General features: G+C 35.9%; 1 protein-coding gene across 2 annotated transcripts in view; it reads left to right on the top strand.

Moving 5' to 3' along the window:
• PLEKHH2 (pleckstrin homology, MyTH4 and FERM domain containing H2) overlaps window positions 1–17,747 on the top strand; it is a 68,982-nt gene that overhangs the window by 36,747 nt on the left and 14,488 nt on the right. For both annotated transcript variants that reach the window (XM_037528149.2, XM_037528150.1), the window contains exons 15-23: window positions 1,233–1,391; window positions 6,742–6,822; window positions 7,351–7,530; window positions 7,973–8,081; window positions 9,138–9,250; window positions 13,422–13,601; window positions 14,363–14,460; window positions 15,767–15,944; window positions 16,830–16,985. In XM_037528149.2, coding sequence (XP_037384046.1) covers window positions 1,233–1,391; window positions 6,742–6,822; window positions 7,351–7,530; window positions 7,973–8,081; window positions 9,138–9,250; window positions 13,422–13,601; window positions 14,363–14,460; window positions 15,767–15,944; window positions 16,830–16,985 — 1,254 coding nt within the window. The remainder of the gene's footprint in view (window positions 1–1,232; window positions 1,392–6,741; window positions 6,823–7,350; window positions 7,531–7,972; window positions 8,082–9,137; window positions 9,251–13,421; window positions 13,602–14,362; window positions 14,461–15,766; window positions 15,945–16,829; window positions 16,986–17,747) is intronic.

Genomic DNA, 17,747 nt, shown 5'->3' with positions numbered 1-17,747 from the left:
AGCTCAGTTAGTAATTATCCAAGCAAATAGAGAGAAGACTGGGTGATATATATTTTCTGTTAACTTTGGAATCAGTTTTGATGCCTTAAAAATGTGTGAAATGCCAGGATATCCTAGTTAAATCTGAAATGTAAGCTAACTTAATATTGGGAAACTCCTCACTACAGTTTCTATGCCCTATATCCCTTTACACTGTGCTTTGCCTATACTTAATCTCCCTACTATTTGTAGCAATCAAACTGTCAAACTATTTTAGAGAGAGTTACCTGATAAATTCCCAGTAAGATTTCAGTAATTTAATGTACTGTTAAATTTGGGAATGTTTGCATTTTAATACAGAACTAAAAAAATGGCGGTTCTTCTATGAACTTCAGATGTTGTAACACCTAAATGGGAAAGACATTGGTGAGTGGGGGGCTGTCCTAGTTCCTACCAAGTCCCATATAGAGCTGGTTGCTGATCATTGCGTACACATATAAGGTCTCATAGTGGAAACTTAATAATTTAAATGCAGTCTGTTGAGATAGTCTGGTAAATGCTATTTAAATCAGACCCTTTATTTCTGAAATGCCTTTAATAACCAATATTTTCTTGTCTTTCTCTGCTGAAGGGTGGAATACAACACTTACTAGAAAGGTACATTATCAGTATTTCCAATGGATACTGCTAAAGAAATGTCCACAAATGTAGGAAGGAGAATCAGAGAAAGCTTTGTCTTGAGCATGGCAGTTAAGGGCCATTTGTAAACTTCTGAAATATTTGAAAAATTTAAAATGTTAGTTTGAGACTGAAAAATTGTGAGTTTATAATCTGATCATGCTAGTGCCAAGAATTTCTCTTCTTATATTTATCACTGATTTCTTCATTTCTATAACAATAATTCCACATTGCTAAAAATATGTGTTATTTTATTATAGTCTGCAGTCATTCTTCTCTTTTCAATGATCAGGGTTCTGTAATACATTTAAGGGAGAAAAGAAAAATCATGACCCATATATATGATACTATGCAAGCTTTAAAGTAACTTGAAGTGAAAAATTTATTTCAACAGATACTAATTATTGCACTTCTGACAAAGTCATTAAAATATTATATATTTTGGGGTGCCATTTATTAAGAACATAGAATTCAAGTTTATTTCTGTGGTTAGTAGTGATATTTGAAGAGTGGACAAAGAAATAATCCTAAATCTCCAGGGTTTCCTCTCCTATTTCTTTCTCCTTCCATTCTAGTTGACCACTGAAAAACACACATACTATCTGACTGCAGATTCTCCCAATATCTTGGAGGAATGGATGAAAGTGTTACAGAATGTTCTTCGAGTACAAGCTGCCAACCCTCTTTTCCTGCAGCCCGAGGGTAAACCAACTGTAAAGGGATTGCTCACTAAGGTAGGGAGTTTGTGTGTATAGCAGTGTCTCAGGCCTCCAAGGATCAGTTTATCCCACTGATCATGAAAAGTGGGTATCAGAGAATATAGCTATTGGTCATTTATGTTATATTGGAGTGGGGAGGGGTGTTTTCAGTATGATACCAAAGACAAAAACCATAAAGATGAAAAATGACACATGTAACTACTATACATAAATATATGTGTTCTTACTTTCAAACAGTCTCTAAGTAAAAGATATTTGAAATGTGTGAAGCTAGCTTTTTCTAAACAGTTCATAAAGAAAAAATACTAATGAGAGGGGAGCAAAGACTACAATGAGGGAGAAGTAGAGCCAGCAGGGGTAAGAAATACAGACCACCAATAAACATAGGGAAGAACAATTTATATCATTGAAAATTTTCTTTAAAAGCACAAGTTGAAATAACAGATGTTTTTGAAAATATGGTCAAAGGGAGAACATTTTTTTAAATTATGAAACACGTTATTGGTACAAATTATGAAATGTGCCAGTGGGAACATTACTCTAGAAGGCAGTTTGGCAATGTTTTGGCCAAAGTGTTTACTCAGCAGATATATTTGAATGAACAAATGAATGAATGAATATTAAGTGTTTAAAAACATGTCTGCATACCCTTAGATCCAGCAATCTCTCTACAAGAAAGTTATACTTGGGAAATGGTCTTAATTTGTAAAATATTTCAGTATAAGGATGTCCATCACAGTGTGGTTTATTTTTTTCCTATTTAAGAAATGATTTAATTAACATAAAATGAAATACAGATCTTAAGGGTGGAGTTTGATGAATTTTGACAGTTACTCCATTAAGATATAAAACATTTCCATTAGCCCAGAAAGATTATTTGAATGGCATAGTTCATAATTTTAAAAAATTTGGGATCATTTTAGTTGTACTGAATGTAGGAGATAATTTAAGTAAATATGTTTATAATCAGCCATTTTAAACATTATAAAAGAATATTTAGTGTTACAGAAATATATGATATACTGTTAGGTGATAAAATAAAAAGAGTGCAATATTAAATTTCTCATTTTTGTTTTACATAGTCATAGAAAAATGTCTTGAATGGGAAGTATGCCAAGGTGTATTTGTTATCTCTGTGTCATTTTAGTTTATTTTTGCATCAGTCTGTTTTCTCACTTTTTTTGACTAGGAATTGACTTATGCTAAAATAAATAGGGTTTTAAAAATCCAAAGTCCTATTTGCATGTCACATTTAGAAAAATAGAATAAAATATTTGCAGAAAAATATTACACATAAAAATAACCTTTACATAATCACTTATCATAAATGTGTTTTGTTTATGTAAGAAGTAAAATTTTAGAGATAGATGAACTCCTTTCTTTCTCATCCCATTCTAGTTGGCCACTGAAAAATACACATACTATCTAACTGCAGTAACTTAGACTTAATATGCTACCACGTAACCTACACTTGTCGAGTAATATTTATGAAAACTGAACAGCTATACCAAAAGCAAGACAAAAATTCACAAATAACATTCAGCAAAAAGATGGACAGTGCTTTCTTCCAAAATATTATATTATCATGAAAATGTACTTTCACCTTGATGGATTGGAGAACTCCCTGGCATTGTGCAAATAAATATTTTCCAATGAATTTTTTCTGACTTTTGGTATAGCGGTTCAGCTTTTGTAAATATGACTAGTTGTCCTCCTATTTCAAGGACCATATGTGTCAAACTTTTATAACCTGCTCTCTCTTCGCATATTCACCACTGAATTATTTAAAAGCAAGTGATAAAAAAAAAAAGCAAGTGGTGATGCAATTTTGTTGAGTGGATTTGTTAGAAGCATAGGAATACAACTTAATCACAGGCCTTGAAGCAAGAGTGGTTTTGTGATCAACATGCTATTCCAGATTGTTAGAGAAGGAAGAGAGAAAGGCCAAGAGGGAACTTATAATTGACTAAACTGGCAGGATCAGGGCACTTACACTTTTAAGAAAGGTCAAATAATAGAAGTGGTGTACAGTGTATGGTGTACGTGGGAGAGAGGGTATCAGAGAGTAGAATGCATGTTTCAGAAGAGAAGCTGATCCCAGTGAGGAAAAGAGGACTACACTCTGGTTAGGTGCATGGCTGGTGATAGTGGAGGACTAGCAGCGGTTAGTGGAAATACAGAGAGCAAGGAACTATTAAGGACATCAAGAGGTAGTGCAGCTCAGAGGCCCGGGCCCAAAGAACCACATTGCCTGGGCACAAGTCTTGGCTCTGACACTTGCAACTTATGTGACCTCGAATAAGTGACACACAGGCTCTGTGCCTCAGTGTCCCCATCTGTAAAGTGGAGATGATAATAGTGCCAACTCCACAGGGTGTTGGAAAAGTAAATGAATTACCTAAGCATTAAATAGAGCTTAGAACAGCGCCCTATACATCACGGACACTCAGAAAATTAGAGCTGCTATATGACAAGAGCTTTACCTGAATATTGAGGTCACCAGGGCTGGTGGCAGGATCTGCGGTGGAGAACACTAGGGGGGATGAAGATGTAGGAGTGAGAAGATCATGGGAACATATTTTTGGTTTGGACCCAGGCTAATCGGGATACGCTGTGTGTGTTCAAAGGTTTCAAACAGCTGGAATGAAGTACCTTGGTTATGGATGCAAGATTAAAAAAAAAAATCATTATTTCACTTATTTAGTTTGCCAAAGATTTGAGTCTTGAGATTGCCTTTCAGTCTTCCAGGCTATAATCTATTATCTGTTATTCAGAATATGTCAGAGTTTTAAGAAATCCTATTATAATCAGATTTACATATAACAAGACTGTGTTTTTAAAACATAGCTTTTATAGCGAATTGGCCAAGGTCCTTTTTTAATTTGTGATTCTTCAAAGGCACACATTGTTTTATTTTATAGATAAATCATTTTAAAAGTATACTCTTCATGCCAGATGCATTATATCCCAGTTTTGATGAGACTCCTTTCTGGAGTCTGTTTAAAAGGAGGAGGTGGGAAGGAAACCTGCATAACACAAACTATTTAAAACTTCTAAGATATTTGTCTGTAAATCTATGTTTCTAAATTTAATTAAACTGAAACATGTCTTGCCAAATGAAACATATTTTTTTTTTAAACAGCATTCTCAGTCCATCAAACTGTTAGGTGGTGGAGTTATTTGCTTTGAAAGCCCAAAGGCTGCATTTGTGGTTTTAAATGAAACATATGTTTTACTTCTCCTTATTTCCTAACAAGGGAAGAAACATTTATTGAGTAGCTACTATTCTCCTTTATTGACATTTTCTCCCTTGGCCATCATATCCCAACCCAACAGTAACCCCACGTTACCAGCAGAATTGGTATATGGTAGACCCTCAATTTAACCCTTGGTGCACTCGAACTCAATGTTCAAGTATTTCCATCTTTTTATTTAAGCCCAAATCACTTATTGTGACTTGCCTACTATAAAACTTGTTGTGGCAATAACTTAAAATCTTCTCAGTGGATTGCTATCAGAATAGTCCATTTAAATGTAAGTCATTATAAGGGCCCTGCAAAATCTGCACCCCTCTGCATCCTAGCTCACCCACAGTCCCTTCCCCAGTAATTTCTCCCTGCCCTCACTCAGGCTCATCCGCACCAGCACACACTGTCTTAGTGTCTTGGCGTTGCTCCTTCCTTTGCCTGGAATGTTCTCTCAGAGCACTGCGTGGCTCATTACCTCCTTCCGGGCTTTCCTCCATGTCAGTGAGGCCTTGCTTTAAATTGTACCTCACCTCCCCAAACGCTTCCTTTTCCTTTCCAGGTTGATTTTTCTCCTCAATATGTCCCACCATGGGGAGATATCACAACAGAATTTTGGACTTTAGTTTTCAGCCCAAATTCTTGGTTTCCAGGTGGTGGGCCTGTCTAGATCCAAGCCCACCCTAACTAGTGCAGGAGACGGTCTAACTTCAAAGCAGAAGTTGGCAGGGCAGCCCCATAAGTGGGATTATAGGTCTGGGGAAACAGGGCTTATGCGACATCCTACCCACTGGTGGAGTGGGGTTCTTGGTGTTTTTCTGACCTCCGAGGAGATAGCTGGGTACCTGGGCAGGACTGGGATAAGAAGATCATTGTAAGGATCTTCATGAAACCACCAAATAATAATAAACCTATGACAGTAAACCTGAAATTTTGTTAAATGTCTCTCACAAAAATATATATACTAATGGGATATGGGTGCTCTGGGAACGTGTGCACATCTGAGGAACAGACCTTCTGCTCTGAATCATATACAGAGTCATAAACCAATGTTGTCTCGAAAAAAAATTTTAAAAATATATATAAATGTAAACTTCGTGTCCTTATTGAAGACATATAACACATTGCTCCTTTACTTGTCTTTTTTCTTCACAAGGCTGTGAACTCTGTGACAATGGAGACTGTTTTATTCATATCTGTATCCCCAGACACTTAGACCAGTCTATCACTATCCAAAACCAAGAGCTACATTTAAATCCTGTTCCAGTCACTTAACATAGTTACTGACATGTCAGAAGTCCTCAGATTCTGTGCCTCCCTGGTAGCGCAGTGGGTTGAGTACCGCATTATGAACCTGTCTGCAGCCTCTGCAGTGCGGGTTTGATTCCCAGCCAGCCAGGGATATTCCCACAAGGGGAAGTAGACCTCTCCTATCTCACCCGCTGCTCCCCTCAGCAGTGTAATTTGGTCTGTCTGCCTGTTCTGCTCCCTGCTCTGTCTCTGGTGAATTCTCTCAACCTCCCGCACCTCTGACTATACCCCAGTTCTTGTATAAATAAATAAATCTTTTTAAAAAAAGAAGTCCTCAGATTCCTCAAGCTATAACAATAACTTTTGATATCATTTTATTGTTTTGTTTGAATCCTTCTGGAGAAGGCACTTAGTGTGCTCAGTGTATGCTTATTTACAAAGAAGCCATGTTTGGATTGATCAGATCTTTCACATTTGAGAAATTATTAGAATTCTTTAGGTTTCAGTCTTCTCATTTCTAAGGCTAGGATGTTTAGCCCAGAGAGCCACAGGATTATTAGAATTCAGTGAAATATAGAAACTGTGAGATATACTGACTTGTGAAACTTGTATTTTCCTTTTATCATCTTTGAGTCCTGATTCTTGACATAGAACAAACATCAGCAGAATGTTGAATGCTGCATCCAGGTAAAGAATTCATGATGCTAATGTAACAGGTAAATCTTAAACAGCATTTGGATAGTCTAGTTGGAATTTATACCTGAGCAAAGTGGATGGATACCCGTACAACTTAGGTAGCGTGTATAAACTTTATTATTCAGTAGGAGAGTTCTGAGCTACGATTGTAATTCTTTGAAATATGATTGCAGGTAAAACATGGCTACTCCAAAAGAGTCTGGTGTACACTTATAGGAAAAACATTGTATTATTTTCGTAGTCAAGAAGATAAGGTATGTATGTATTTTTAATTTGTTAATTAGAGGAATTTTTTGTTATGGCTTAAAGTTTTCCTTTTCACTCTTCTGTTGCTAGCTAAAACTAGAATTTTTGACAAAGTTGAAATTTTGCATAAAGTTTATTACTGAGGTAATCATATACCTACAAAGGTCTTGATTCTTTAAATTACATGCCTAAGCAACTTTAAATTTTAACTTGATTGTAGATCCTAATTTTAAAATTTTTAAGAGAAAAGACTTCTACTACTCTACTCCCAACTATCAGTTTCTCATATTTTCCCAGGTGTTGACACAAAAATTAGATGTGTGGCGTATATTTTTTTCTTGAAATTTGCTGTTATTATAATTGGGGATTTGTATTGAGTCTCCTATTTCCTAACAATGTGGATAATCCGATTGCTTTTAGGCATTCATTTAAAAAAAATATATGGTTTGCAAAGGTAAGAATGAAAAGGACTGAAAAGTTTTGGTAGGAAAAGACTTACAAAATACCTTCCTCACAATTCCTAACACTTGCTTTAGTTTCCTTTAGGTCAGATCAAACTCTGGGAGGCTAAAGTTGAAGAGGTTGACAGGTCCTGTGATTCAGATGAAGATTATGAAGCCAGTGGGCGAAGTCTCTTGTCCACACATTATACCATTGTGATCCACCCCAAAGACCAAGGTCCAACTTACCTACTAATTGGATCCAAGCATGAAAAGGTACTTAGGGTCTTATTGGTTGATTTAGAATGATTTACACTAATATTACATAGCAGTATAATTATTGCTATGTAAAAAAAATCAGTTTTTGGAAATGAGAGACTTTGCCAAAGATGATCAGCTGTATTTTCAGAGACTCTCTATCCCTGGGGAAAAGCCTTATGTCGTTTTTTTAATCCAATTGATAAAAATGGCCTCAAGGCTGAAATTAGTGCATGAAGGTAGAGGACAAAGAGATCTTAAATTCAAAATGTGTGTCTTTTCAGACTGGATATTTTGGGGTCAATCTATATTTTTTGACTTGTCTTCAACAAAATTAAGGGATTTTTTTTTTTTGTCAGAGTCAAAGTTTTCCACTGTTTATACAAGTCGTTTTTTTCCCCTTAAGTCATCAAAAACTATATCTTGCTTAATATCTCTGTTAATATGTTTTGATTTTAAGGACACTTGGCTCTATCATCTGACAGTTGCTGCTGGAAGTAACAATGTAAATGTTGGGTCTGAATTTGAACAACTTGTGAGCAAATTGCTGAATATTGAAGGGGAACCTTGTAAGTTTATAGCATATAAAGTTTTATGGCATATGAAAAGGACCCAGACCCCTTTATTTTAATGGCATTTCCATTTTATGGATTCCTATTTCCCTAAAGTCTGCTCACCTCTTCATCGTCTTTGCTTGTCATGGGCCAGGATTCTCACTGTAATTCTTAGGCTCCAGAGATACCATCATTCCCCAATATGCGGTCTCCTTTAACACCATTCTGCCTTTGCTCACATTATTTCCTTTGCCTGAAATTCCTCTCTTCGTGTTCCCCATAAGCCTGATGAAATCCTACCTACCTTAGCTCCCCCAAACAGCCCACCATAGTCTTACATCTGGCATATGAAAGGTAATAAATGTTAAAATTATCTCCCAATGCACTTGCTACTTAACTCCTGTATAACATTTGTTGCTCTGCACTGACATCATTTATTTTATGGCTAAGGTTTCCCCTTTGGCAGTTTAGATACTGTTATATTTTACATAACTATAAAGATCACATTTTATTTGCAGAATAAGAAATTTTTTTTTAAACAAACATCCAGGAGCCAGAAGACAGACAGTGGCTCAGGTGAAGGGGACAGCCAGCTAGGGGAGGGCATGGGCCTGTTTTCCTGATCTGCCTTATTTACAGAATAAGAATTGCATAAATGTTCTTTTTAGGCATGACATCAAGTTTCTCCTTATCTTTCTATCTCCTACTTTGGCTCTCCTCTCTAGATCTTTCTCCAGTTCATCCTTAGGCATCTCCCTACTTAGTCATCTCCCTGCTTAAACCACCAGTGCTTAACACATTGAAGCAACATGATAGTGCCCCAGTAGACTTGTTTCAGTCTGGACAATTAAGACCAAACTCTTCTAGTTTTAATTTCTCCAAAACAGAGACATGAGAATCCTGGACTTACGGGAACAAAAACAAAATAATATTGCAAAGTTTTTTGGTGAACTTTGGGACTTAAAAGTATGAGTCAAGCCCAAATGAGCAAATTTCTATAGGGTTAATTTAATGGTAAGGCAAAACAAGTGGTTCTTTTCATTTTCTGTTCATATTTTACTCTGTTTTTAGCCTCTCAGATATGGAGACACCCAACTTTGTGTCACAGCAAAGAAGGAATCACTTCTCCTCTGACAACACTACCTTCAGAAGCTCTGCAGACAGAAGCTATTAAATTATTTAAGGTAAAATTATACATGGAATTGTATATTGTTTAAAAATTTAACTATAAAAATAATTTAGGTTACAAAATTTCAGTCTAAAAAGTTCAAAATGTGATGACGATTAGTATTAAGGTCCACTGAAATAAAATTAGGTAAATTTAGTATGCTTTCTGAGTGAGGATTTGGAATTTACTGAAATAAACTATGTGTGGTTTGGGTTATCTGAGCCAGTTCATAGGAGAAGAATCATTTCCCCTTCACCCTCTCAAATGTAGAGATTTCTAATATCACATCTACTCAGTAGGGAGAGAGGTAGATGAGTGATCATTGTATTTTCTCTGTTTTTGTTCACATTTTAAAATTACCATAATGGAACATTTAAGAAAAATCTCCCTGTAGAATTTACAAACACCCAAAGCAAGAAAGATCCTTTACAAGTATATTTGAAAGTCTGGATGAAGCATTCAACTTTACAACAGAATAGAAGCGGCCAAATACTCAGTTCCACAGGAGAATGAATGCTCAAACAGGGGAAATTACCAACATTTACCGACATAAGTGTAGGTAATTTTAATGCTGTTTAAATTTCCCAAAGTATGGTTTTGTTTTGGAATATTTCAAACATATATAAAGCAGAGAGAATATTATTAGATCCAATGTACTCATCAACCATTTCCACAGTCGTCACCACACAGTTGTTTAAATCTCCTTATTCTTGCAACTCCCCAACATCAGGTTATTTTGAAGCAATTCTCATCCATCATATAGCCAGATTCTTTTTGTGAAGCATCACTTTGATGCCAAACTCCAAAAAATATTGAACAAAACAGAATATTTAATGCAAAAAATAGCAAAATATTGGTATACAGAATCCACCATCATACTAAAATAATACTATATTGTGACTAAGATTTTTTTTCAGGAGATATTAAAGATGGGTAAATATTAGGATATCAATATTATTTATTATTATATAGACATATCTATACATGCTGAAAAGGGATTTGACAAAATATAATATTCATAATATAGTGATAAATACTTTTTTGATATAATAAAAATATTTACAGATCGTATAATTATTTATCTGGGGACTCCCTCTTCAAAATCCTAACTGAAAAATAACTACAAACAAAAAAAGAATTCAATAAGGTAGTGAGATACAAAATTTATAAGTAGACATCAAAATCTTTATATGTATATATACAACAACCAGATAGAAAATAAAAGGTAAAACCTCTCCTTTTGGCCATGATGGAATAAAAGGGACTGGATTTGCCCTACCAGTGATTTTCAGACATTGGATAATAGTACAAGACAATGATCCTCAGGAAAAACAATGAAATCAGTTCTATAGCTGCAGCTTAATGTCTAGAGAACTTTCAAGACTGTAGAGCAAGAAGGAGGCAGCCAAATAGACCAAATAGAGCCTGACAGTCTTCTTGAATTGCCAAGACAGAGTTCATTATTTGAGGAGGCTCAGGTGGGTAGAATTTACAAGATGAGGGCCTCCCTGGTGGTGCAAGGATAACCCCTTGAAGCACAGCACTATGAAGCTATCCACAGCCTCTGCAGCATGGGTTCGATCCCCAGCTAGGCAGCTAACCCACATGGCACAGCAGACCTCTCCTGTCTTGCCCACTGCTCCCCTCAGCAGTGTATTTCAGTAGATCCACCTGTTCTGCTCCCCACTCTGTTTCTGGCAAATCCTCTCACCGCCCCCACCTCGCCCCCGCCTCACCTCTGGCCTATACTCTTGTATGTATAAATAAAATAAATCTTAAAAAAATCTTCAAATCTAAGATTAATGAACCTTAAACAGAAGAAATATGAAGAAAACAATACTAAGATGCATCATAATCACTTGTTTTTTTTATATTTTATTTTATATAATTCTTACATCATTTTTCATCTTTGTACAAAGTATACATTTTCATTTTGGTTATATTCCCCATACAATTGCACCCCCCCACTTATTTTGACTCTAGTGCTTCCTCTCCCCTCCCTTCCTTAATCCTCCCTCCCCCTTAGTGTGTCTCTGGTTTATAGTTGCTTGTTGATTTTGATTATTACTTTGCATTGATTAGTCTTTTTCCTGGTCTCTTATTCAGGTTTTCTAAATTCCTGCTATGAGTGAGACCATCTGGTATTTTTCTTTCTGGCTTATTTTGCTGAGCATGATCCCTTCCAGCTCCATCCATGTTGCCGCAAACTGCATGTGTTTATCTTTTTTGATTGCTGAGTAATATTCCATGGTGTATATGTACCACATCTTCTTGATCCAGTCATCTATTTTTGGGCATTTGGGTTGTTTCCAAAGCTTAGCTATTGTAAATAGTGCTGCTATAAACATAGGGGTGCAGGTGTTCTTTGGAATTGATATTTCTGTGTCCTTTGGGTAAATACCTAGGAGTGGAATTGCTGGATCATATGGAAGCTCTATGTTTAGTAGGTCAAGAAATCTCCACACATAATCACTTGTTTTAAACAAGTTATTAAATGAAAACCTTAAAAGTATTCAGTGTATAGGCTTAAAAATCAATGTCTGTATATACTACATTGTGTTTATCACCAGCAGTCGTTTCCACCAATCACCATACAATTGACCCCTTTTATCTGACTTACCCACCCTTTTACCTCCTTCTCTCTGATAACCATTATAACCTAAGAATTTGTTTTTGTTTTGTTTTGCTTTGTTCATGTTTTGTTTTGCTTGTTTCTTTATCTACCACATATGAGTTAAATCATACAGCATTTGTCTTTCTCCATCTGACTTATTTCACTAAGCATAATACCCTCTAGGTCTGTCCATGTTGTGGAAAATGGCAGAATTTCACCCTTTTTAAAAAAAAAATAGCTGAGTAGTATTCCATTGTGTGTATATACTCCATCTTCTCTATCCACTCATCTGTCAATGGGCACTTAAGTTGTTTCCAGCTCTTGGCCATTGTGAGTAATGCTGCAATGAATATGAGGGTGCATAGGGCCTCCCCGGTGGCGCAGCGGTTGAGCGCTGGGTTGCGAAGCTGCCGGCGACCTCTGCGGCGCAGCGGTTCGATCCCCAGCTGCTCCCCAGCCACCGGAGGAGGGTCCCACATGGCGCGCAGACCTCTCCTGCCGCCCGCTGCTCCCCTCAGCAGTATACTTCGGTCCTTCTGCCTGCTCTGCTCCCCGCTCTGGCTCTGGTGAATTCTCTCACCCTCCCGCGCTTCTGACTGTACCCAGTGCATGTATAAACAAAACAAACAAACAAACAAATAAATAAATAAAAACATGCCTCTATAAATAAAAAAAAAAAAATGTGTTTAAAAAAAAAAAATATGAGGGTGCATATATCTCTTCAAATTAGTGTTTCATAGTCTTTGGATAAATACCCAGAAGTGAGAGAGCATGATCATATGGTATTTCTTTTCTTAATAATGTGAGAAATCTCCAAACTGCTTTCCATAGTGGCTGCATCAATTTGCATTCCCACCAGCAGTGTGCAAAGGTTCCCTTTTCTCTAAGTCCTGGTCAACTGTCATTGTTTCTTGTCTTTTTCACAGTCACCATTCTTATAGGTGTGAAGTGCTATCTTGCTTTGGTTTTGAATTGCATTTCCCTAATAGTAAGAGATAAAGAACATCTTTTCCCATGTGCCTGCTGGCCATCTGTATGTCTTCTTCAGAGAACTGTCTATTCAAATCATTTGCCCTTTTATTAATCAGGTTTCTTGTTGAGTTTTATGAGCTCTTTATAGATTTGTGTATTAATCTCTTGTCTGATACATGATTTACAAATATATTCTCTCATGCGGTAGGTTTAAAAATGTTTTCTTTTACTGTGTAGATACCTTTTAGTTTGATTTAGTCCCATTTGTTCACTTTTGTTTGTTTCCCTTGCTATTGGAGACATGAGGCCCTTGTTGAAGAGCTGAAGCTGTTTTTAAGCACATAAACATTTAGGATTGTTATGTCCTCCGATGACATTTTTAAATGACCCTTTTTAATCTCTGACAGAATTCCTTGCTCTGAAATCTACTTTGTTTGATGTTAATGTAGCCAGTCCAGATTTCTTTAGGTTAGTGTTATCATAATACACTTTTTCCATCCTTTTAGACAAAAACTACTGCTAACAAGAGAATATAATTCATGCAGAGTAAATCTAATCATGAATTGCCTTGAGTATATAAATTTTTTTGTGTTTAATTCAGACCTGCCAGCTTTTTATAAATGCAGCAGTTGACTCCCCTGCGATTGATTACCACATATCTCTAGCCCAGAGTGCTTTGCAAGTCTGTCTGACACATCCTGAGCTGCAGAATGAAATTTGCTGTCAGCTCATTAAACAGACAAGACGGAGACAGCCACAGAATCAACCAGGACCATTACAGGTATATATTAATACATATACATGCAATTAAAGTGATGATATTTTCTTGATTGTAAGAATGACACATTCAAATAGACATTTGGAAAATACAAAAAGTGGGAAAAGTGGTATAGACTGTAGGTTCCTTGAGTAGGGTCAGTGCCTTCCCCACCTCCTCTTTTTAAATGTAACATTTAATTGAAGTTACATTTGTTTAATAAAAAATTAAAATAGAAAAGAATACAGAAAAAAAGCAAAGGGAAAATAGAAATCTCATATGCATTAATCACCTAAAGATGATCTCTGTTAACATTTTATTCTTGCCTCTATTTATGTATGTATATATGAATGTATGTGTGGATAAATTGCTTTTGTTTTGGAGTATATGATTCTTTTACTGTTCTTTGATCTGCCCTTCCTCAAAACCATTGTTTATATTTCATTGGATGAGTAAACAAATCAGTGAATAAAAACAGAACAATGCCCCTAATCTTTGAGTGTGATATGAAAAACAACCACCATGTCTACCATGGTCTTTGGTATTCAGTGCTAGATAATAGTCTACACAACTGGGTGGATTATGGCCCTGACCTTGCATGAAACTTGGTGTTTTATGTATCATGAATTCTGTAAGCAGAAAATGTATATGTGGAAGAAGCAAAAAATTGTGGGAGTCAAGAAAGATGATCATCGCCCTTTACTCTCAGTATCTGTTAATCACTCATCTGACCTGGATCTCCAGCTGCTGTGTGGTGTGTGACTATGGTGCTTCTCTCTCCCCAGGGCTGGCAGCTCTTGGCACTCTGTGTGGGACTCTTCCTTCCCCATCATCCTTTCCTGTGGCTGCTCAGACTCCACCTAAAGAGGAATGCGGATTCCAGGTGTGCAGAAAACTAGCTGAACTGTTTATATGACATCTGAAAGTCTACAATAAATCATAAGTATTTAGTAATCTGCCAGTTACATTTGTGAAGAATGTGTGAGATGAATAGTGTGCAGGAAAGTTTTGGTTATCATTAATATGGAGCTTGGAAAATATTTCCTTTGTTATGTTAAATTTCTTATAGAAGATTGCATTGAAAGTGTGAAAAACTGACAATGAATATTTTTAAGTGAAAAGTCTATGTACATTTCAAGTATGAATGACTTAGCATTAGTGGGCGTTCATTCAATAGAGGCAACTATTTTGTTTCCTTAGTTTTCTCTATTACTATTTTTCTCCACATTGAATCCTTTTATGTGGTCTTCCCTTCTTTTATAATTATGTGTATCTGAATTACTTCAGACTTCTTACTCCTTTGAAAGACATTTAAAATTCAACTGTCAGAATGGCTTTCTGACAATGGGACTCAGCAGCCAGCCAAGAATTATCAGGATCATTTTGTCTAAGATGTTCATGTTAGGTTGCTTAAATAGATTCTGGGACTAAAACAAACAAACACGAAGAAATAAAAAGCAATCTGGAAGCAGTAGGAAACTGCCCTTTAGTTCATCAGATATCTGGGGAACTCTGTGATCAAGGTAATGTGATTTCAGTTCAGTCACTGAGGGGGCCCCAGAGAAGGGTGACATTTTAGTGTCTGCCCAGAAGGCACCAGAATATAAATATATAGAGGTGTTATCAGTCTGCTTTCATAAATGGAATAAAAATTGTATCTACAAAGATTTATTTACATTTATTTATTCCAGTGGTTTTGTTTAATGTTTATTTTTTAAAGAAATGCATGTTTTATTCAGGAAAGAAAAAAATTATTTTTGTTTGAAGATATTTTCTTACCTTGTTTAGCATCAAACATTAACCTCCATGTTCTTCAAGAGATAATGCTGCCACATCATGTGTTTCTTAAGTTATCCCAAACTATCCTTGATACAATTATTTTCTTTTTATTTGTTGATATAATCACTATACATTGGCATTAGAATGGTAATTTTAAATTCATTTTGTGATTCTAATAATACAATAAAGATGAACGATGCTTTGTGGGGAAGTTTGATGCAGTCACTGGCAAAAGTATACAGAAGTACAAGGGTTTACTATTCTCTTTGAAAAAGAAAAATAATGGTCAACATTAGCATAATCCATTGTAATAATATACACCAACCAAAGCTTTCTTAATGTTTGCACGTATATGTTAAGTTGACTTAATTACAGAATTGTTAGGCTTTATCTTAAATTTTGTATTATAGGACAGAATTTGGAAAATATGCCATTTACTGCCAGCGATGTGTAGAAAGAACACAGCAAAATGGAGATCGAGAAGCAAGACCTTCAAGAATGGAAATTCTTTCAACTCTTCTCCGAAACCCTTATCATCACTCTTTGCCCTTCAGTATCCCTGTGCACTTCATGAATGGGATATACCAGGTGGGTTAGACTTTATATCCTGATGAAAATGCACTTGGCCTAGAATTCTATGTGTCTGTAACCTCTGTGGAAGAGGGAACTGGATTGTCTGCCTACCTTTGTCAGCAGCTGATAGTGGAAACATGCAAATATATTAGATTTTCTATCAGGATAACTGAGTTTTGAAACAGTTTTGTTGAACAGGATTCACATGAAAAACAAGTCCATGTTGAACCAAATAAGGATGGAGTTTCACTACCATTATAATTCTGATAGAGAAAAACAAAAATTTGGTTGAAGCTTTGGTTGAGGGTTTCCCCCACTAGTGTATCTGCTAGGTGAGGAAATACTGACAATGGATGTGTACAAGTTTATTATCCTTAAAGTCTCCAAATCTCAGAAATTATCTGGGAAAAACTTCTCAGATCTAGACATTTGTCTCTCAACAAAAGCAAATGTGCCGTATCTAGTAATTAAGTCTTTGCAGCCATAAGCCTTTTATCACAGAATTCAGATACTTAACTGCATATTAAAGAAACAAACATTAATGTATTCATTTAAATGTATTTTTTTCTTCTCCCCATTTGCTTAAAGATTACTTATTGTATTACAGTTCTTGGTTTGCTTTTAATCATCAGGAATAATATCACTGCAAGATGTTTATACTCTCAAATGATCTTTCTATTTTGAATTCATATCTGTTGAATTCAAGATTTCTGAATTCTTCCAGCAAGCTAATGACTAATGACTCCTTCAGTGGCGTTTTGGGGAAACAAAAGTGAAAGCACAGACATAAATATATGTTATCATTAAGATGTATCAAGTAGGCCCTCTTTCCGCCTGAAATGTAAATTTCATGTGTGCATACTTTTTTATTAAGAGAACAACTTTGCTATTTCTGTTTAGGTAGTTGGATTTGATGCATCCACCACAGTAGAAGAATTTTTAAATACTTTGAACCAGGATACAGGAATGAGGAAGCCAGCACATTCTGGGTTTGCATTGTTTACAGATGATCCTTCTGGCAGAGATTTAGAGCACTGTCTTCAAGGCAACATCAAGGTAAAACCACATCTTTTTAAGGAGACAGATTCAACAAACAGCAAAGAAGCAACTCTTTGCTGTTTGAAAAAAGTTTAGGCCTGTTCAGCCAACACAAGCAATCTAACCTGCACACACACAAGAGATAGTGCATGACTTTGCTGTAATAATAGAATTCTTACTCTCAATCTGTATGCCTAAATACTACATATTTTAAAAGGACAAGAATTAATATAGCAATGATACCCTAAATATTAGTGTAATCAGGATGGAGGTATGGAAGTTCTAATAAAATGACTGTCCATTTTATTCATACACTCAGCTCTATTTATTGAACTATTTACTGTGTCCCAGAGCTGGGCTGAATCCCATGGGGAATACAGGCAAGGATCAGAAATAGTTTCTGCTCACCATGAACTTAAACTTTGCTCAAGGAAGAACAGCTTTGCATTGAGAACCTTAAACTAGAGCTGAAAGTGATGAATTTTTTTAAGAGTGCTGTGAACATGCCACAGGGAGAAATTAAGTTTAGCGCTGGAAATTAAGGAAGATCTAAACTGGACTTTAAAGGATGGATAGGAAATGGAACTGTGAAAATAAAGATGGGATTTCAGACCTAAGGAAAATCATGAGTAAGTACATTTATGTTGGAAAGAAACATAAATATTTGAAGATTAAAAAAATCTTTCCTAGGGCATAGTAAAATAATAAAGTTTTCATCCAGTGATGGCAACAATTAGAAATACAGAATATAGAACCATAAGGGACACTAGAGAAATAACC

This window comes from Talpa occidentalis, unplaced genomic scaffold, assembly GCF_014898055.3.
Source record: "Talpa occidentalis isolate TD23 unplaced genomic scaffold, MPIMG_talOcc4v2.1 talOcc4.5, whole genome shotgun sequence".
In the NCBI taxonomy this organism is placed as follows: Eukaryota; Metazoa; Chordata; class Mammalia; order Eulipotyphla; family Talpidae; genus Talpa; species Talpa occidentalis.
This window is presented reverse-complemented; position numbering and strand designations above follow the sequence as displayed.